Consider the following 21,863-nt stretch of genomic DNA (forward strand, 5'->3'; position numbering starts at 1 on the left):
AATTTTATTTTCTATTTTTTTCTGTCTTCATTATATTTCAATACTATTTTTCGTCGTTCGTCTACCATGCTTTTATACACACGATATGAGCGTTCGTCAATCGTGCATTTAAACACATTCTTGGAGCGTTTGTTTATCGTGCGTTTAAACACACACTGGGAGCGTTCATATATTGTGTGTTTAGACACACGGCAGGAAAGTTCATTTATTGTGCATTTGGTAAACGTTAAGCGTGCGTTTGGGTACAGTGCATGCAGGAAACCTAAAGGTCTCAAGGAGTGTACAGTGTTTCTGGTGTGGTTTTAAGAGTCTATCAATTTTTGTTCTCTTTTTGAGAGTACACGACACACCTGATACAAGCACTGGATTGACTCATATGATTCACATATTATGTGTGTAGGAACATATCAAGGTCATAAAAATATGTATAGCAAAAGCTAATAATAATAACATTATTGAAATTATTAAAAGAATGTAGTCAAATAGAAATAAATTACATGTACTAAGTATAAAAAGTAAACTATGTAAACACCACTTGAACACATAAACATTGAGATGCCTGTCTGTCTGAAGAACAAAAAAGACTAACTTCTCCAGAACCATGAGTCATGGTCCATGACATAAATTTGGATTTCCCATTACTAGCATGAAGACTGCAAGAGATCATCCCAGTCTTCTTGGTTGGAAAGATATGTTACATTTATGAAAATAATTGAAACTGCAGTGATCAGGAAATAAATGATTTCCATTTGCTAAAATTTGCTAGTGGAATTCTGCATGCAATGTACATGTAGGTGAAGTCCAGAAATAACCCCAAAAACTTAAATTTAGCCAGTGTAAATTATCAGTACTTGCTTAATTTAGCTAGTAGAACAAATTCTGAAAATCAATCCCTGTTACTGTTTCTAATTTTGATCAGATGATTTCACGGTTTGTCACCAAAACCACATTTATTCATTGTCCATCCACAAGACCAGCTTTCAAAACATCTGCGAAAAAAACAGCAACTCGAACCTTCAGGTTACACACCACTAATTCAACCAATGAGCTTTTAGGTCTCAGTCTTGTATTCTTTGCCCCATAGGCTTCTATAGTATACCTTAAATTTTCATGATTTAAAAAAAAAATAATAGATAGGGAGTTTCAATCCAACTTTTTACCATGTTTTTCCATTAAGGAAATGTCAAAAATAATTTTTATGTCTGTTCTAGAAAAAAAAGGCACAAACTTTGGTACATCAGGAAAGGTCGAACTAAAAATAGACTTTTTCTACTTTCACTTTTATTTTGAGTTCATTAAATAGACCCTTTTTCTGAACATTATTATTCATGAAAATACTGTTTTTCCTCAAAAACAAGTTTTTTGTGTCATAACTTGATATTTACCCTGTACTTTTGATGAACAATGATAGTCATTTGCCAAAAAACAAGAACAGGAAAAAGCAAAAAGAAAGCACACTATATTTTTTAGCCTCCATGTTTTGATGTACACCCGCTCAGGAATATGTAATACAAGACTGATACCTATAGAGAACATGTACACAAAAATAGATCAATCAAATTTTAGTGCACTTGTGTTATTATGCTGTGGAAAAAGTGCACATCAAATCTGCACAAGTTAGCCTGTTTTTAGCAGAGAATCAAATTTTCTTTATTTGTACATAAAATAGTAACTGTAACTTACTGAATTTGAATATTTTTATGAGTTCTGTACACAGACCGACTTTTGTGAAATGTAGGGGAATTCCCATTCTATTTTTTTATTTCATTGTCTTCTAGGAGCCAATCTTGCACATAGTCAGTTAATACATGAAATCACACTTGTAATCTTGCTCCAAATGATCGCAGCTGTCTCAGAATAACCTTTTGACGTCAATGAAAAAATGCAATTTTAAATTATTATTTAAACTTGATCTTTAAGTTGAAGGAGAATTCGGTAAGCAGAAAACAACGGAAAAATATATTATTTTCGTGAATGGCGTCCCCAAGTGTATATTTACATATGTCTGTGGTCTTGACTTGAGCCTTCAAATATTAGCTTTAATTATCCAATTCAGGCTTACTCGTGCAATTGAAGTCTGAAGAAAAATGTTTGCGCTGCGTAAAACATACGTTTTTTTTTTATCCTATAAGAAACAAAAATATCCTTTTAATATAAGGTTTCACAAAATCTTACCTGCATAAATGTTTCGCATAAAAATTCATCGAAGCAACATCTTAGGTACAAATAATACAGGGGAATAAAGCCAAGAAAAAACGTCTGATAAATACATACCATGATCGTCCCATATGACAGTAGGACCTTAAAATGTACCGAGATTCAACAGTACTTGATGTAGTAGAGTTCTTGGTGATGTCATCACTTACTTGCGATTTGGCAAAAAAAAATCCATTGAGTGGCATGGGGCATCAATTTAAACCATCATAACTTTTTCATTTTTAAAGTTAATTGAAAAATTGGTTTAATTTTCCTAAACTGCAAATAAAACTTTTACACGTAAATACTTTCTGTTATTGTTAGATAACTTTCTTTGCTAAAATAAATCACTAAAGAGTAATTGAAGAAATAATGTATGCTCACTGCACTTGACCACTTAGGTTCGATGACAACATCTTTTTTTCTAGTTTTTTTTTTTTTTTTTTTTTTTTTTTTTGTTCTTTTATTTGTTTGTTTGTTTTTGTTTTTGTTTTTGTTTTGTTTTGTTTTGTTTTGTTTTGTTTTATTTTTGTTTTTTGGGGTTTTTTTTAGGGGGGAGGGGGCATTTTTGTAGTTTTGGATAATTTTCATCTGTTTCATTAAATACCATGTTGTGTTTCGTCAAGATTTGCAACTAAATTCTACACTAGTAAACAATTTTGCATCTGCATATAACAGACATGCTGATTTGGAATTATTTATTAAACATTTACTGCATGACATTAAAGAGCGTAGGACTTAAACTTAGTTTGAGATGAGTTTAGTCTGTGACCACCTCATATTCCTTAACTGCCAATAAGACTTCATTGTGTATTTATTTTGATATCTTTAAATGGACATCTGATATCATAATTATTATTCCTATTGTTCGGATAAAACAATAATACGATTGTCATGCTGTCAATAATTCGTTGTCCACCTAACCAGTTCCACATTAATGTCAAGTTGGTTTGGTAAGTTTTTTGTTTTTGTTTCTGTTTTTAATTTTTTGGGTTTTTTTTTTTTTTTTTGTTTGGTTGGTTTTTTTTTCTTCCTTCCTTTTTGTTTTTGTTTTTGTTGTAGTTCTTTTTTGGTTTGGTTTATTATATATATATATATATATATATATATATGTTTTTGTGTGCTTCTTTTGTTCCATTTTATCAGTGTTTTATTAACTTTGTTGCATTGGTGGTTACATGAAACAATTTAAACTTATTTGCTACGCTTCAAGTCGGCATCATATGAATGCAGTGGTGGATCCAGAGGAGGGGTGAAATTTGTCATTTTTACGTGTAAAATTGACAAAAATGGCACATAATGACCTAGCACCCCCTTTTTCTGAGGAACCCCAGATAGTCCAATCTGTAACTTTCATTGTAATTTTGAATAATCGTTAAAATAAGACGGAATTATTTTTCTCTTTTTTTCCTTTTTCTCTTTTTAATTTTTTAGGCAATAACGTGGCGACCAACGGTGCAAGAAAAGCCTACTTTTTTTTAATGTGAACAGTTTTCAAGTTATTAACAGACATTTCTAATCAAACAATAGCATAAACGGAGTATAGGCAAAAATACCGAAGCGTTAATAATGGGAGAATTTACATATATCAAACCAAATACATGTCCTAAACGTGAAAATATGAAGCAAATACGATTTACATACAAAATTAAGCGAACAAAATAATAAGGTATAATTACATATAAAAACTGAAGATACGGAAAACAAGATATTACACCAAAAAATCTAAAGCACTAGCAATTATAAACTCCCATAAATAACTGGGATTGTCTCCGGAAGGATAAACATGCATGTCCTATTCCGGTCACGGTAGTGTCTCCGGAAGGGTAAAGGCTAAAAACCACTAATTCCACTTCCCATAGGCTTCTATGCTAATTTCACAATATTCAATGGCTTCTCTGGACTTTACCTTAACTTTAACCTGCAGATGACTATATATCAGCATGATTCTACATATGTCAGCTCACAATCCTCAGAATGGCATGTGGGGTTAGCAGACTTGCAGTGCAGTACTGGTCACCGGAAGTGAAGGGTCTATAAATAGCATGGGAAATCTCAGTGTTTTCACAAGATAGGGGTATATTTAAAAATCATTATGGAGATTAGGCTTCACATCACAAGAAGCAAAATGCACCTATAAAATGTACAGAAATGTTTTTCCTTTCAGAAACTGTTTAAATTTTTAAAATAAGATGAGAACTTTTTTCACAGCACTATGAGGAACAGGGGTAATTTCTGCGTAGGACTATTTTTGCGTACGTTCCAAATGCTCATTGGTTGAATTGGTGGTCTGTAACCTAAAGTGTCACTTTTTGTCTTAGAAAAAATAAATAACTATACAGGTATCTTCCTACACACATACTGAATGCATTTGCAAAGTTTCAGTGAAATGTGACAAGCACTTTTTTAAATATTTGATTTTTAAATATAGGGTAACCAAGTTGTGCGAGCAAAAAAGTGAAAATATTCTACCATACTGAAATGCATTAAATATTTGCAAAGAACTTTTTCTGACTTTTCAAATAAAAAATATCAATCACAACTTGTTTTTTTAACAATATTAATGAAGAAATAGTTTTAAAAGTAATCATTTTCTGAGAAATTGGTCTATTTTTTAAAATTTATTTCTGACATGCCTCCCCCTTTTTCTTGATCACATGTCAAAAATCCTAAATCTTTAAATTTTCACAAAAGGTGATATATTTGGCTTTAAATTTGTAAATACAGTGTTTTCACATTAAAACATGACCAGTAAAGGGCACCTAAAGCAAAAAAAGTGCTCAATAATGGATTTTCCATGTTGCCATAGGGGAATGCTTATATGGCCTTAACCGCAGTAATGAAAGTGAGTTTTTCCTCATTTCTAACCTAATTTTTGCTCAAATCTACACAAAACTTGATTTCAAGTGCTTATTACTACCATATTTAGGTAAATATAGCCCTCAAAGTTTAATATTTGATATTTTTACTAAATTTTCTACACTTTTTACAAGATAGGACATAAAAATCAGCCAAAAAGACCAATTTTCCATAATTTGGACCTATAACTTAAAAAAATGCATATTTTGAAGGATTTTTGTAGTGTATTCCTCTCATGGCAAAGTTAACAAGATCTTCAAGTAGTTTAAAGCTATTTCAAGAAACTTTTCATTTTGCCATGGCTTCAGCTTAAGGCTAAAAACCACTAATTCCACTTCCCATAGGCTTCTATGCTAATTTCACAATATTCAATGGCTTCTCTGGACTTTACCTTAACTTTAACCTGCAGATGACTATATATCAGCATGATTCTACATATGTCAGCTCACAATCCTCAGAATGGCATGTGGGGTTAGCAGACTTGCAGTGCAGTACTGGTCACCGGAAGTGAAGGGTCTATAAATAGCATGGGAAATCTCAGTGTTTTCACAAGATAGGGGTATATTTAAAAATCATTATGGAGATTAGGCTTCACATCACAAGAAGCAAAATGCACCTATAAAATGTACAGAAATGTTTTTCCTTTCAGAAACTGTTTAAATTTTTAAAATAAGATGAGAACTTTTTTCACAGCACTATGAGGAACAGGGGTAATTTCTGCGTAGGACTATTTTTGCGTACGTTCCAAATGCTCATTGGTTGAATTGGTGGTCTGTAACCTAAAGGCTAAAAACCACTAATTCCACTTTCCATAGGCTTCTATGCTAATTTCACAATATTCAATGGCTTCTCTGGACTTTACCTTAACTTTAACCTGCAGATGACTATATATCAGCATGATTCTACATATGTCAGCTCACAATCCTCAGAATGGCATGTGGGGTTAGCAGACTTGCAGTGCAGTACTGGTCACCGGAAGTGAAGGGTCTATAAATAGCATGGGAAATCCCAGTGTTTTCACAAGATAGGGGTATATTTAAAAATCATTATGGAGATTAGGCTTCACATCACAAGAAGCAAAATGCACCTATAAAATGTACAGAAATGTTTATCCTTTCAGAAACTGTTTAAATTTTTTAAATAAGATGAGAACTTTTTTCACAGCACTATGAGGAACAGGGGTAATTTCTGCGTAGGACTATTTTTGCGTACGTTCCAAATGCTCATTGGTTGAATTGGTGGTCTGTAACCTAAAGAGTCACTTCTTGTCTTAGAAAAAATAAATAACTATACAGGTGTCTTCCTACACACATACTGAATGCATTTGCAAAGTTTCAGTGAAATGTGACAAGCACTTTTTTAAATATTTGATTTTTAAATATAGGGTAACCAAGTTGTGCGAGCAAAAAAGTGAAAATATTCTACCATACTGAAATGCATTAAATATTTGCAAAGAACTTTTTCTGACTTTTCAAATAAAAAATGTCAATCACAACTTGTTTTTTAACAATATTAATGAAGAAATAGTTTTAAAAGTAATCATTTTCTGAGAAATTGGTCTATTTTTTAAAAATTATTTCTGACATGCCTCCCCCTTTTTCTTGATCACATGTCAAAAATCCTAAATCTTTAAATTTTCACAAAAGGTGATATATTTGGCTTTAAATTTGTAAATACAGTGTTTTCACATTAAAACATGACCAGTAAAGGGCACCTAAAGCAAAAAAAGTGCTCAATAATGGATTTTCCATGTTGCCATAGGGGAATGCTGATATGGCCTTAACCGCAGTAATGAAAGTGAGTTTTTCCTCATTTCTAACCTAATTTTTGCTCAAATCTACACAAAACTTGATTTCAAGTGCTTATTACTACCATATTTAGGTAAATATAGCCCTCAAAGTTTAATATTTGATATTTTTACTAAATTTTCTACACTTTTTACAAGATAGGACATAAAAATCAGCCAAAAAGACCAATTTTCCATAATTTGGACCTATAACTTAAAAAAATGCATATTTTGAAGGATTTTTGTAGTGTATTCCTCTCATGGCAAAGTTAACAAGATCTTCAAGTAGTTTAAAGCTATTTCAAGAAACTTTTCATTTAGTCATGGCTTCTTCTTAAGAGTCACTTTTTGTCTTAGAAAAAATAAATAACTATACAGGTATCTGCCTACACACATACTGAATGCATTTGCAAAGTGTCAGTGAAATGTGACAAGCACTTTTTTAAATATTTGATTTTTAAATATAGGGTAACCAAGTTGTGCGAGCAAAAAAGTGACAATATTCTACCATACTTAAATGCATTAAATATTTGCAAAGAACTTTTTCTGACTTTTCAAATAAAAAATATCAATCACAACTTGTTTTTTAACAATATTAATAAAGAAATAGTTTTAAAAGTAATCATTTTCTGAGAAATTGGTCTATTTTTAAAAATTTATTTCTGACATGCCTCCCCCTTTTTCTTGATCACATGTCAAAAATCCTAAATCTTTAAATTTTCACAAAAGGTGATATATTTGGCTTTAAATTTGTAAATACAGTGTTTTCACATTAAAACATGACCAGTAAAGGGCACCTAAAGCAAAAAAAGTACTCAATAATGGATTTTCCATGTTGCCATAGGGGAATGCTGATATGGCCTTAACCGCAGTAATGAAAGTGAGTTTTTCCTCATTTCTAACCTAATTTTTGCTCAAATCTACACAAAACTTGATTTCAAGTGCTTATTACTACCATATTTAGGTAAATATAGCCCTCAAAGTTTAATATTTGATATTTTTACTAAATTTTCTACACTTTTTACAAGATAGGACATAAAAATCAGCCAAAAAGACCAATTTTCCATAATTTGGACCTATAACTTAAAAAAATGCATATTTTGAAGGATTTTTGTAGTGTATTCCTCTCATGGCAAAGTTAACAAGATCTTCAAGTAGTTTAAAGCTATTTCAAGAAACTTTTCATTTTGCCATGGCTTCAGCTTAAGGCTAAAAACCACTAATTCCACTTCCCATAGGCTTCTATGCTAATTTCACAATATTCAATGGCTTCTCTGGACTTTACCTTAACTTTAACCTGCAGATGACTATATATCAGCATGATTCTACATATGTCAGCTCACAATCCTCAGAATGGCATGTGGGGTTAGCAGACTTGCAGTGCAGTACTGGTCACCGGAAGTGAAGGGTCTATAAATAGCATGGGAAATCTCAGTGTTTTCACAAGATAGGGGTATATTTAAAAATCATTATGGAGATTAGGCTTCACATCACAAGAAGCAAAATGCACCTATAAAATGTACAGAAATGTTTTTCCTTTCAGAAACTGTTTAAATTTTTAAAATAAGATGAGAACTTTTTTCACAGCACTATGAGGAACAGGGGTAATTTCTGCGTAGGACTATTTTTGCGTACGTTCCAAATGCTCATTGGTTGAATTGGTGGTCTGTAACCTAAAGGCTAAAAACCACTAATTCCACTTTCCATAGGCTTCTATGCTAATTTCACAATATTCAATGGCTTCTCTGGACTTTACCTTAACTTTAACCTGCAGATGACTATATATCAGCATGATTCTACATATGTCAGCTCACAATCCTCAGAATGGCATGTGGGGTTAGCAGACTTGCAGTGCAGTACTGGTCACCGGAAGTGAAGGGTCTATAAATAGCATGGGAAATCCCAGTGTTTTCACAAGATAGGGGTATATTTAAAAATCATTATGGAGATTAGGCTTCACATCACAAGAAGCAAAATGCACCTATAAAATGTACAGAAATGTTTATCCTTTCAGAAACTGTTTAAATTTTTTAAATAAGATGAGAACTTTTTTCACAGCACTATGAGGAACAGGGGTAATTTCTGCGTAGGACTATTTTTGCGTACGTTCCAAATGCTCATTGGTTGAATTGGTGGTCTGTAACCTAAAGAGTCACTTCTTGTCTTAGAAAAAATAAATAACTATACAGGTGTCTTCCTACACACATACTGAATGCATTTGCAAAGTTTCAGTGAAATGTGACAAGCACTTTTTTAAATATTTGATTTTTAAATATAGGGTAACCAAGTTGTGCGAGCAAAAAAGTGAAAATATTCTACCATACTGAAATGCATTAAATATTTGCAAAGAACTTTTTCTGACTTTTCAAATAAAAAATGTCAATCACAACTTGTTTTTTAACAATATTAATGAAGAAATAGTTTTAAAAGTAATCATTTTCTGAGAAATTGGTCTATTTTTTAAAAATTATTTCTGACATGCCTCCCCCTTTTTCTTGATCACATGTCAAAAATCCTAAATCTTTAAATTTTCACAAAAGGTGATATATTTGGCTTTAAATTTGTAAATACAGTGTTTTCACATTAAAACATGACCAGTAAAGGGCACCTAAAGCAAAAAAAGTGCTCAATAATGGATTTTCCATGTTGCCATAGGGGAATGCTGATATGGCCTTAACCGCAGTAATGAAAGTGAGTTTTTCCTCATTTCTAACCTAATTTTTGCTCAAATCTACACAAAACTTGATTTCAAGTGCTTATTACTACCATATTTAGGTAAATATAGCCCTCAAAGTTTAATATTTGATATTTTTACTAAATTTTCTACACTTTTTACAAGATAGGACATAAAAATCAGCCAAAAAGACCAATTTTCCATAATTTGGACCTATAACTTAAAAAAATGCATATTTTGAAGGATTTTTGTAGTGTATTCCTCTCATGGCAAAGTTAACAAGATCTTCAAGTAGTTTAAAGCTATTTCAAGAAACTTTTCATTTAGTCATGGCTTCTTCTTAAGAGTCACTTTTTGTCTTAGAAAAAATAAATAACTATACAGGTATCTGCCTACACACATACTGAATGCATTTGCAAAGTGTCAGTGAAATGTGACAAGCACTTTTTTAAATATTTGATTTTTAAATATAGGGTAACCAAGTTGTGCGAGCAAAAAAGTGACAATATTCTACCATACTTAAATGCATTAAATATTTGCAAAGAACTTTTTCTGACTTTTCAAATAAAAAATATCAATCACAACTTGTTTTTTAACAATATTAATAAAGAAATAGTTTTAAAAGTAATCATTTTCTGAGAAATTGGTCTATTTTTAAAAATTTATTTCTGACATGCCTCCCCCTTTTTCTTGATCACATGTCAAAAATCCTAAATCTTTAAATTTTCACAAAAGGTGATATATTTGGCTTTAAATTTGTAAATACAGTGTTTTCACATTAAAACATGACCAGTAAAGGGCACCTAAAGCAAAAAAAGTACTCAATAATGGATTTTCCATGTTGCCATAGGGGAATGCTGATATGGCCTTAACCGCAGTAATGAAAGTGAGTTTTTCCTCATTTCTAACCTAATTTTTGCTCAAATCTACACAAAACTTGATTTCAAGTGCTTATTACCACCATATTTAGGTAAATATAGCCCTCAAAGTTTAATATTTGATATTTTTACTAAATTTTCTACACTTTTTACAAGATAGGACATAAAAATCAGCCAAAAAGACCAATTTTCCATAATTTGGACCTATAACTTAAAAAAATGCATATTTTGAAGGATTTTTGTAGTGTATTCCTCTCATGGCAAAGTTAACAAGATCTTCAAGTAGTTTAAAGCTATTTCAAGAAACTTTTCATTTAGTCATGGCTTCTTCTTAAGAGTCACTTTTTGTCTTAGAAAAAATAAATAACTATACAGGTATCTGCCTACACACATACTGAATGCATTTGCAAAGTGTCAGTGAAATGTGACAAGCACTTTTTTAAATATTTGATTTTTAAATATAGGGTAACCAAGTTGTGCGAGCAAAAAAGTGACAATATTCTACCATACTTAAATGCATTAAATATTTGCAAAGAACTTTTTCTGACTTTTCAAATAAAAAATATCAATCACAACTTGTTTTTTAACAATATTAATAAAGAAATAGTTTTAAAAGTAATCATTTTCTGAGAAATTGGTCTATTTTTAAAAATTTATTTCTGACATGCCTCCCCCTTTTTCTTGATCACATGTCAAAAATCCTAAATCTTTAAATTTTCACAAAAGGTGATATATTTGGCTTTAAATTTGTAAATACAGTGTTTTCACATTAAAACATGACCAGTAAAGGGCACCTAAAGCAAAAAAAGTACTCAATAATGGATTTTCCATGTTGCCATAGGGGAATGCTGATATGGCCTTAACCGCAGTAATGAAAGTGAGTTTTTCCTCATTTCTAACCTAATTTTTGCTCAAATCTACACAAAACTTGATTTCAAGTGCTTATTACCACCATATTTAGGTAAATATAGCCCTCAAAGTTTAATATTTGATATTTTTACTAAATTTTCTACACTTTTTACAAGATAGGACATAAAAATCAGCCAAAAAGACCAATTTTCCATAATTTGGACCTATAACTTAAAAAAATGCATATTTTGAAGGATTTTTGTAGTGTATTCCTCTCATGGCAAAGTTAACAAGATCTTCAAGTAGTTTAAAGCTATTTCAAGAAACTTTTCATTATGCCATGGCTTCAGCTTAAGGCTAAAAACCACTAATTCCACTTTCCATAGGCTTCTATGCTAATTTCACAATATTCAATGGCTTCTCTGGACTTTACCTTAACTTTAACCTGCAGAGGACTATATATCAGCATGATTCTACATATGTCAGCTCACAATCCTCAGAATGGCATGTGGGGTTAGCAGACTTGCAGTGCAGTACTGGTCACCGGAAGTGAAGGGTCTATAAATAGCATGGGAAATCCCAGTGTTTTCACAAGATAGGGGTATATTTAAAAATCATTATGGAGATTAGGCTTCACATCACAAGAAGCAAAATGCACCTATAAAATGTACAGAAATGTTTTTCCTTTCAGAAACTGTTTAAATTTTTAAAATAAGATGAGAACTTTTTTCACAGCACTATGAGGAACAGGGGTAATTTCTGCGTAGAACTATTTTTGCGTACGTTCCAAATGTTCATTGGTTGAATTGGTGGTCTGTAACCTAAACATGTCCTACTCCGGTCACGGCATCCATTGCAAGTGAGTATAATTCAGTAGGAATCTAACTACAGTTATGCAGCTCCCCGACATGCTCTCCAGACAAGAGTCACAATAGGGTCCCATCAGATACAAAGAAGTGATTCACACTTAGACGATATCATGTATTTTAATCAAGTTTCATGATGTAGTATGCATATGATGAAAATAGAGATCACAGTAAATCATTCTGAAATCAACTGAACCAGCGTCAAGAATTAACTTCAAGATTTCAAAGGAAATGAAATGTGTCTCCGTCTTATTTCAACGTCATCACATGCCAAAAGTGTGATTAAAAACTGCAATGGAGAAAATACGGTTTTGAGTCATACGACCTAAATCTTTTAGCTCCTTTTACAAATCTCTTATAACTCCTCCGACAAAATATGTACAGCTAGTAAGTGTCAAGTTCAGTGGATTGTCAGTCCGGTAAGACGTTGAATCTAACTGAGAACATCATGTCTCATCTTAAAATTGAGATACAAATTGCTAATCGTTCAATCAAATTGTGATGACGAATTAAATCTTCTATAGTAATGATATTAACAAAGACTCAGGATACCCTTCATTCAAAAGCTTATTTGACGGTACCCATGCTGTACAAAGAAGTTCGCGTATATATCACAGACTTGACCATAATGGATCTACTATGAAACATGATCTGCATTATACTAGAGATGTTGGTATATTACCTCAAGAAAGGTTAAGTTTACACTTGGAAAGTTAAAATCATCACGTTTTTCATGAAGTTTCAAATTCAAACTTCCTTTATCATCAATGAAACAGAAAAAGGTGTATGAGAGAAAGGAAAAGTGGTATCACTGAAAAGAATAGACCAATCACATGCAATCATTCATTTGGTATCTTAAAACCGAATTTATTTGTAGACCGAAAATATGAATAAAATAATTTAAGAAAGCAGTAAAGACGTCCTGTTAAGTGTCTAGCTGGTCATTATCAAAGCTGTCATATGGAGTTATTGGGGGTCATTCTTATTTGATTCGTTATATCATCTTTCTCTTCAAGGGTCTGCTCATGAACAAATGTGTCAAACAATATTATATTTAGCAAATAGTTCATGATGCTAAGGGTCATAGGGCAATATATGGACCGATTGATCGCCCCAAAAAATATATAGACCGAAGCGTAGCTGAGCTCTTTTTAATGTGTGTGTGGGGGGGGGGAGAAAAAAAATCATACACAACTTCTTAAATTACATGTATGACGTCATGATCTTAATTTGAAAGCGAGACGGTCCATATAATTTCTTACCGGTCCATATGGCATTATATGGACCGGCAGTTTTTTCTAAGAAAGTAAAGAAATAAAAATCGTATAAGTATAATATTATTCATGATAATTAGTCGGAATCTGATAAATGATAAGGTTTAATTTTCACTTATGATCAGAGCATGGCTCCTATGATTGGTCAGTAACCTGGTAACGTAAGAAAGTTTCACGTGTAAATAATCATATATTGTGGGATCACTCAATAGCATCAGCATTAATTGACATCTTGGCAATAATACTTATGTGAATTGTGGTTCGCAATTTGGTTACCCACCCACATACCTCCTTTACTTAGTTTAATTTTATCTCATATTTTTATTTCGCTTCTTGGTCAGAAAGTTTCTCCCCACCTTTTGCTAATCTGTCATTTATTCATTTGATATGTTTTATTTTTGTTTTAATTTTATATTAATTAACTGATATTTTTTATATACATATATACATAACTACTGCATTAAATGATTTTTTAATAAATGACCTTTTCCCACCAATTTGATTTCTTACTTAAACAAGCTCGGGCTCTGGGCTTTGTGTATCAAATTGTGTAATAATGATGTCTCAGTCTGTCTGTCTGTCTTTAATTTGTATTTCATGCTAGGTTATATTGTACGATAACTATCTAATCAAATATTAACATCAAAATCTCTGATTAACGTAAATCATTCCATTGATATTATCCTCCACTCTATCATATGTGTTATTCCATTTAGGTTGTATTGGTGCTTTACGTAGCACGGTATTGTTGTCATCAAATGAGTGTCCGTGGTATGGGTTAGGTAATGGACGGGTTGTTATTGACGGGTTATGGGTTATAATACCGTTTCCCGGGTTATATGTTGGTTTGATTTCTTCATACACTTCATCTCTTTCCTCTGGAACGTGTACATCTGGAACTTTACCTTTGTTCCTGTTTAACGAAAAATCATTTGTTTACAATAGTCATGTTTATTCGAAGAATATATATATTGTCAAACATTATGTTGAAAAACGTAAAAACCATTAACATAAGTTTTTACCTCCACATTTGTAAATTCAACTGTACGCAATAAAGAACATGGAATGAACCATAATATGTGATCGATCAACTAATACACAATATCTGACTTCTACAATACATGTACATGTGTAATTCAATCGCCAAATTAGAAAGGATTATTAATTATGACAACATAATTACCTCCTGAAGATGAAGACTGTAATAGAAACACTGTAGATCGTTATAACGCCTAACAATGAAGCTAAAACCATCACTACAAGAAAATAGAATTATGCATTTACAGATCCTATATTTACCACTCTTTAGTTATCGTCGACCTTTAATCGTTGCTTGTAGTATTTTTAATACGAAATTTGTTTAATTTGGCGGGTATTTCTAGAAGAGCAGAGGACGCTTAACCAACCGGTGTACCTGGTCCATTCTCCCAATTTTTAGGGGAGTGCGGGTTGCTCAATTAGTTTTGGTTTTTTTTGTACGCGTTATTTTCGTTATTTTATGTTCTTTGTTGTGTGTGTCTGATTTCCCTGTCTAGACCTTTTGCTTTCCGCTCTAATCTTGGTTATCTTGACTGCTCTTTAACTATCTACATTCAAAATCCTATTTATTTTAAGTCTTATCAGTTTTCTGGTGTACACTTATTTCAGTTTGCTGATGTACAAATATTTCAGTTTGCTGGTGTACACTTAACAGTTTGCTGGTGTACACGTATCCGTTTGCTGGTGTACACTTATTTATTTTAGTCTTATTAGTTTTCTGGTGTACACTTATTTATTTTAAGTCTTATCAGTTTGCTGGTGTACACATATTTCAGTTTGCTGGTGTACACATATCAGTTTGCTAGTGTACACTTATTTATTTTAAGTCTTATTAGTTTTCTGGTGTACACTTATTTATTTTAAGTCTTGTCAGTTTGCTGGTGTACACTTATTTATTTTAAGTCTGATCAGTTTGCTGGTGTACACTTATTTCAGTTGGCTGATGGACAAATATTTCAGTTTGCTGATGTACACATTGTGTTATTTTATGCTTTCCTATTATGCCCTCGTTGTTTTTATTTATTGTTGTTTATTTTTGTTTCTTTGTTTTTGTTTTCAGCTTTTTATCGTAAGTTCTCTTATTTTAGCTCTAAATTTAGTTTTTAAGAAAAGTATTTATTGAATGTACAATTAAACTCTGTTTAATATACAGTGATAGCTTTTGTTATATTACTAGAAAATAAAGTCGTCCAATGACATGTTTTCCATCCTTAAGTGACACTTACTAGTGTAAGGTATTTGGATTAATTATACATTAAAATTTTACAATTTTATAAACCTGTAATATTGGTACATGAAGAGACTTTTCCATGAATTTGATCTGTGTATAGAGCTTGAGTAATGTTTCCCCTTTCAGATGAAGTTGACTGTTTAGTCGTTGTTTCTGTCGTTGTTGGTGTTGTCGTTGAAGTCGATGTTGTGTAGTAATCACATTTTACATGAATAGAAGGAGAGGCTCCTCCACCTTAAAGATAGATAGTATATTAATGCATTAACTGTATTGTCATTTTGCTGGTTCTCCTCAGATTTGTATATTGCTTAATATTTCGTGATGCAAATCATTAAATAACCTTTTGTGCTTATTATTTAAGTCTGTAACATAAGGCACAACCGTGAATATAGCCCATGTCAAATACCATATAATTTGGTAAACAGTGCCTCTGTAGATGGTCTGTATAGCATGTCAAAAGAGGCTTTATCTAGTTTACAAAAGTTAGCTCTCAATTTCAACTAATGTTAATGTTACTACATTACCAATAGCAAATCGGAAACTGGAGATGGCAGTGGCTTTCGAAAACTTACCCATGTTCAGTCTGTAGCAGTAATTCGCGTCAGCATCCCAAAAGTGTCTGTTAAGTATAAATTTTATAACCTGGCCTCGTTGCAGATACTTGACTGTGGTCTCACCATTGCAATTAATAATATGTCTGATGTCTTCGGAGTCATCCTTTATTGTAATAGATGTACCACATTTTAAACCTTCTGGAGCAAAAACTTCGTTCAAGGACAAAAATGTCCCAGATTTTACTTCTACTGAACATTTGCACTGTGGGAACTTTTGAAAATCTGCGTCATAGAAATTCATGAGAACGGATGGGCCGACTGCAGCACCTCCCATGCACATTCGGACAACTATGTTAGAAAAATAAGAATAATCATAAGTAATATATTCTGAAATAAGGGAGTCAGTAATGAAAATTAATAGACAAAGTTGAAAAAAAAATGTGTGCAAAATTAACTAAAGGATACGCCCATCAAAAATAAAGTTTGTGTCAGAGAGTAAGTCTCATGATATGACACACATATATAAAGCTTCTGTCAAAGTATAAAAAGGCCTTTGATAAGTAATTGCACGAACATATGGCAAAAAATAAACATGGTTGTCAAACAGGAACTGTGAGTTTATAACATAAACTAAAATCTTGCATATTGTAATAATTTAATTAAACAAGAAGAAGAACATATGATGACAAATATACATACTTTTAAAACAAAGATAAAACAAAACCTTAGAAAAGAGCTCTGTTTACAGTTTTAACTTACCTGGTATGGTTTCCGATGTACATGTACCTACAATGAATATATACAGGATTGATACAATGACAACTTCTACTAGAGGACATTCCAGTGTCTGGTATATTTACATGTATATGGTATTGTACGGAACAAAAGACTTTAAACTGATGGGCTTACTGAAATCGCTTTGTTACAACATTTATATATAAATTGGTGGGTATTAATACCATGGTATGTCAAATATTTCTGGAAATCCGATTTCGTGGTTTTGTGTAAAGCCTTTAGGTGTAAGTGTTTGTAAGAATCAGGCAAAATGGGAAGAATCGGAAACATACACGTCAAAACCCCACCGATCTGACAATGTAATACCACTCAAGGATACTCTGTTTGAAAAGACCATTATCTCTGTATCACTGCAGCTTTGCTCAGAATTTTTTCAATAGAATGTTAGAAATATGAGGTTTTTGACAGAGTCCTTAAATATTCATTTTCGGTGCATTTCAATGAAAATTTAACTCAATAGTCTAGCATAATATAGAAACTTTTGTCTGTTTTCCTTGATTCTGATGGTGAAAATAGTCAAATTACACTATCAAAATGGTGGGGTTTTTTTGTACCATGTTTCACCTACTGCATGATTCTTACAGGGACTGACACTTAAGTTTACATATCGTTTTGGAATCAAATTTATTGAAAACTACGAAAATTGATGTTCCAGGAAGAAAGGTACCTAGCGAGTAAATGATTGCCTTGGGCATTTTAATTTTACTTTTTAATGTTCTAAGTTTGCGATTATGTATCGATTGTGTATGTAGGAAATGATTCAAAATAAATTTTATGTTGCCATGGCATTCTATGGATATATCTTCTCAATTTGAGTAAAAGTTCTTGTTTGTTTATGCCTATATGCACACTCAATTATTCACATAAAGAGGTTGAATTATGATCAAGAGAGAGGTTGTTAAAATGCGACTTATTTCTACCTGATAGTTAACAATCTTACCTTTAGTATTGCTGCTGCGAATCAGCCAAAGATAAACAAGAGAACCCAGAAAAATAGCCATGTTTTATATATCAGTAGAAACGAACAAGAATCTGCCTTCGTTTTATTGATGTTATATTCCTTACCTACATACCAGGTAAACCAATACTTAAAACCGTTCCCATGGTAACCAATCCAATGACTTCAATTAAATTGTCTTGTGACAACGCTTATATTGGAAGAAGTAATACAGTGATATTTCCAACATGATATCAAGTTAAGTTACTGTAAAAATCATAAAATTGATTATTTTTGTTTTGGTTGTGATAAGTTTGTATTTTGTTGTTGGTTTTGCCTTTGTTTTTACTTTTTATCTGCTTTTCATTAAACATACCAAAAACAGTGTTTTGTTTGTTCTTTTTAATTTTGTTTTTTTGTTTTCTTTTTGTGTTTTTTTTTGTTTGTTTGTTTTTTTTTTTTTATTTATGCAAATTAATTTCTTTGACATCATAGTTAAGAAGTGTAAATATATGTCTTTCTGGCATTGGTAGATGGATTATTTGCAAAATAAAGTATAAATGAAAAGTACAATTTTATGCTCCTTAATTATCTAATTCAAAATAATTAATAAATTGAAGAATGATATCAAATTGAATTTCCCATTTTATATTATATCGAGTACGGATTGGATATCAATACGAAAATGACATTACATAAACACATTCCGGATTTCAAGTAACCATTATTGTTTCCACGGCGGATCCAAAGATCCGATCAACACAATTCAAGTTCGATACTGATAATTTTTTTTTTTTTTTGCCAGTCGTTGGGCGTTTGTCTATTACTTTTTAAGTCGCTAATATTGTTAGCGACTTCTTGCACTCGTTATTACAGTACTTAATATTCGCATATGATTTGCGTAAATATATAGCTATACACCACGTAATGCTGCAGATCTTCTCGGCAGGTGTTTCTAGAAAAGCAGAGGACGCTTGCCCTACCGGTGCACCTGGTCCATGCTCCCAGGTTTTAGTGGAGTCCGAGTTGCTCATTTGCTTTTGTTACTTTGTATGTATGATTTTAGTTACTTTATGTTCTTTGTTGTGTATGTCTGTTTTCCATGTCTGGTCCTTGTCCCTGGATTGCATTCTTTTGATTACCGCTATAACCTTGGTTCCCTTGATTACTCTTTCGCTGTGTTTACTGCCATAGCGTCATAGTTCTACCTTCATACGAGATGAAACTGTACCTCTTAAGTATCATGTACGTGTGTTCTACGTGTGTTTCTTGCTTGTAGAGGAAGTTTACATGAAATCATCGGTTAGCATTGAGCATTACCCAGATTCCGATTCAGGCACATGGGCTCGTCACAAGAATATGTAGGTCATATGCATTAGCACGGCCCCGATATCTATGAATATGCATTGGCAGTTGTATAATATGATTTCCTGGTTTATATCGTAAGCGACCCAAAGATCGCTCTAACGTACCTCTTTTAAAATATCATACACATGTTTTTGGGGTTTTTTGGGGTTTTTTTTTGTTTGTTTGTTTGTTTGTTTGCTTGTGTGAGATAGTTTACATTAAAAAAATAAATGATCGGTTACCATTGAATTCACGTAATATTACCCAGTTCCGATTCAAACACAGGGCTCTTTAATACAATTGACTATACTAGAGGATCGAAATCGCGGTCGATTGAGCAAAGTGTGGACACAGTATTAGTTTGACACATACAAACAAAATGAGGATCTTCGATCATCTACCATTGTTCAAATTGCTTTTGTGGGTTAAGAGGAGATGACCATTAACCTTTCAGGGGATTTGATTTTCTTCTGACTCAGATTTTTCTGCACTTACCGCGCAAAAATATGTACTATTCTAACGCTTCTAAGTGAATTATTTTTCCTTTTTTTATTAACATTACTTATTTTTTAAATATTCCTTACCTTATCTTTTCTCCAAAGTCAGAATTGAAATATTTTTAACAACCAAAGAAAAAAAACCAAGTCCCACCGGAAGTTAAATGGTGCGTCCCTAAGCAAAGTTTCATACCCTCATGCCAATGCACTTTCCTGGAAAAAAATGGTTTAATCTGGGACCAAGAAGCTGTTTTATTGGTCCCAGGTTTAATTTAACACAGGGGTATGTGAGGAACTGATGTTTTACGGTGACGTCGACACCAGCAAACACAAAGAGAAGACTTTACAAGTTGATATGGCCCGTTGAGGAAAAAAAACAAACTCTTATTAAGAAACGATATGACTGCTCCAGACGAGCGTTGCGTCAATGACGTATTTTTGCAGCGGTCGATTAATTCAAGATTAACAGTCTCTACCTGTAACCCTGATGCTATTAGCTGGTTATCCTGAGGCTTCGCCCAAATTTTTACTCCATGGCCAGTGGGCAGCGAGAGAATAATCTTGATTTTTATTTTATCAATAATTCTGCTTATGGGCATGCATAGAGTTTTAGAATGCTGGTTAATTTTGTTCCGCCTGTTACAATACGGACAGCGTCTAATTGTACATTTTCAATTTTATCAATAATAGTTTGGTTTTGATTATCCCAGGTTACATCTGCATATTCCAAAATCGGACGTATAAAAGACAAGTATAATTTTTCAAGACTAAATCTATCTAAAACTGATTTTAATTTTCTGAGAATGTTGATTCTTTTGTACGATTTGTCAATTATGTAATTGCAATGGTCAATCCATTTACCATCACTCGATAAATAAACACTTAAGTGCTTGTGATTTTCAACAGATGCAATTTCGTGACCGTTCATTTCTAGTGAAGGGTGAATAGGTTTATTTACTTTACGAGACACAAGCATTGTTTCAGTTTTTTGTGGATTGAATTTCACTAGCCAATCTTGAGACCATTTATAAATTTTTGAGGTATCATGATTTAAAGTTTCAGCCGCGCTGATAGGATTATCAACAATAACATATAGGCTTGTGTCATCAGCAAATAGTTTGATTGTTGCTTGAATTTCGTCAACAATGTCGTTTATAAATATTAGGAACAACAAGGGTCCAAGAATAGACCCTTGTGGTACTCCAGCATTTATAAACAACCAATCCGAATGTGACCCATTTAAAACAACCCTTTGAGCTCTACCCGATAAATAGTTACGAAACCATTCTAATAGACTACCCGATATTCCTGATTTTGTAAGCTTGAATAATAGTCCCTTGTGCCAAACTCTGTCGAAGGCTTTACTTATATCACAAAAGATAACTTTTTCCTTTTCCAGCGTCAAGAGCTTTTCCGAAGTCATTAGATATGTTTATTAATTGGCTCACAGAAGAATCCCCTTTAGTAAAATTAATAATATAGTCACTTTGGCTGGGGATCACTTTAATGGTTTAAATGGACAATACATATATGATTATCAATTAGTGAATTGATAATAGCAATACACATTCTGAGTTCTTATACTAATAAAAATCAACCCTATGCTCTTAAATTATTGCATTATGGCTCTTCTATGATAGTTTTAACGATAATTCATTAAAAAAATAAAAGTACTTTACTTAGATAAAAGAACGAGTTCTATTTTCCATGAGTACGTGTATTTTCCACAGTTGAACGTAACAAGTATTAAATAAACTTACAACTTGCCTTGAACTTTTACGGAAATGTTCTAAACAAACGAGGAAGAACCTTGTATTAATATCGTGACTGTACATCACTGAATATGAAGAATTGTTGTCAATTCTATATGCACACTAAGATACATTATATTGTATGTCAACAGAACAAAAACGGAAGGTTGCATAGTTTGTCAAGTGTAATTATTACTTTCAACAACATTACATGATTTGAAGAAAGATTCACGTATGACAAACCTTTACTTTTTTGGTATGGGGATTATCATATTCAACTTTAAGCTTTTATTGTCTTTGTAACACATCAAATTATATCGACATATAAACA

The 21,863-nt window shown here is 32.4% G+C and overlaps 2 protein-coding genes across 3 annotated transcripts in view; both read right to left on the reverse strand.

Annotated features, from left to right (window-relative positions):
* The window catches only part of LOC148618515 (spermatogenesis-associated protein 20-like), a 37,750-nt gene extending 35,498 nt beyond the window's left edge, over positions 1-2,252 (reverse strand). The window contains exon 1 of one of the 2 annotated variants that reach the window (XM_088577529.1): positions 2,176-2,252. In XM_088577529.1, coding sequence (XP_088433655.1) covers positions 2,176-2,204 — 29 coding nt within the window. In that variant the 5' untranslated portion in view covers positions 2,205-2,252. The remainder of the gene's footprint in view (positions 1-2,175) is intronic. The other variant, XM_088577531.1, reaches the window with a different exon arrangement.
* Positions 2,253-11,733: 9,481 nt separating this feature from the next.
* Positions 11,734-21,671, reverse strand: LOC148618517 (uncharacterized). Its single transcript, XM_088577535.1, has 6 exons — positions 21,542-21,671; positions 16,965-16,991; positions 16,224-16,553; positions 15,700-15,885; positions 14,566-14,638; positions 11,734-14,295 (listed from the first exon to the last, which is right to left on the reverse strand). The coding sequence occupies exons 3-6, from the start codon at positions 16,543-16,545 to the stop codon at positions 14,025-14,027; spliced, it is 852 nt and encodes a 283-aa protein (XP_088433661.1). The 5' UTR covers positions 16,546-16,553; positions 16,965-16,991; positions 21,542-21,671; the 3' UTR covers positions 11,734-14,024.
* Between the last annotated feature and the right edge of the window lie 192 nt (positions 21,672-21,863).

The sequence above is a fragment of the Perna viridis genome, chromosome 4, assembly GCF_037379345.1.
Source record: "Perna viridis isolate PV_CMFRI_1.1 ecotype Kerala chromosome 4, ASM3737934v1, whole genome shotgun sequence".
NCBI lineage: Eukaryota > Metazoa > Mollusca > Bivalvia > Mytilida > Mytilidae > Perna > Perna viridis.

What these genes read in the sequence shown, in the direction of transcription:
- LOC148618517 (XM_088577535.1), bottom strand. Translation starts at nt 16,545, where the DNA reads ATGTGCATGGGAGGTGCTGCAGTCGGCCCATCCGTTCTCATGAATTTC. An exon ending in CTGCTACAGACTGAACATGG is followed by an intron (nt 15,886 to 16,223) that starts GTAAGTTTTCGA and finishes TCTATCTTTAAG; the next exon opens with GTGGAGGAGCCTCTCCTTCT. An exon ending in TTCATGTACCAATATTACAG is followed by an intron (nt 14,639 to 15,699) that starts GTTTATAAAATT and finishes ATTTTCTTGTAG; the next exon opens with TGATGGTTTTAGCTTCATTG.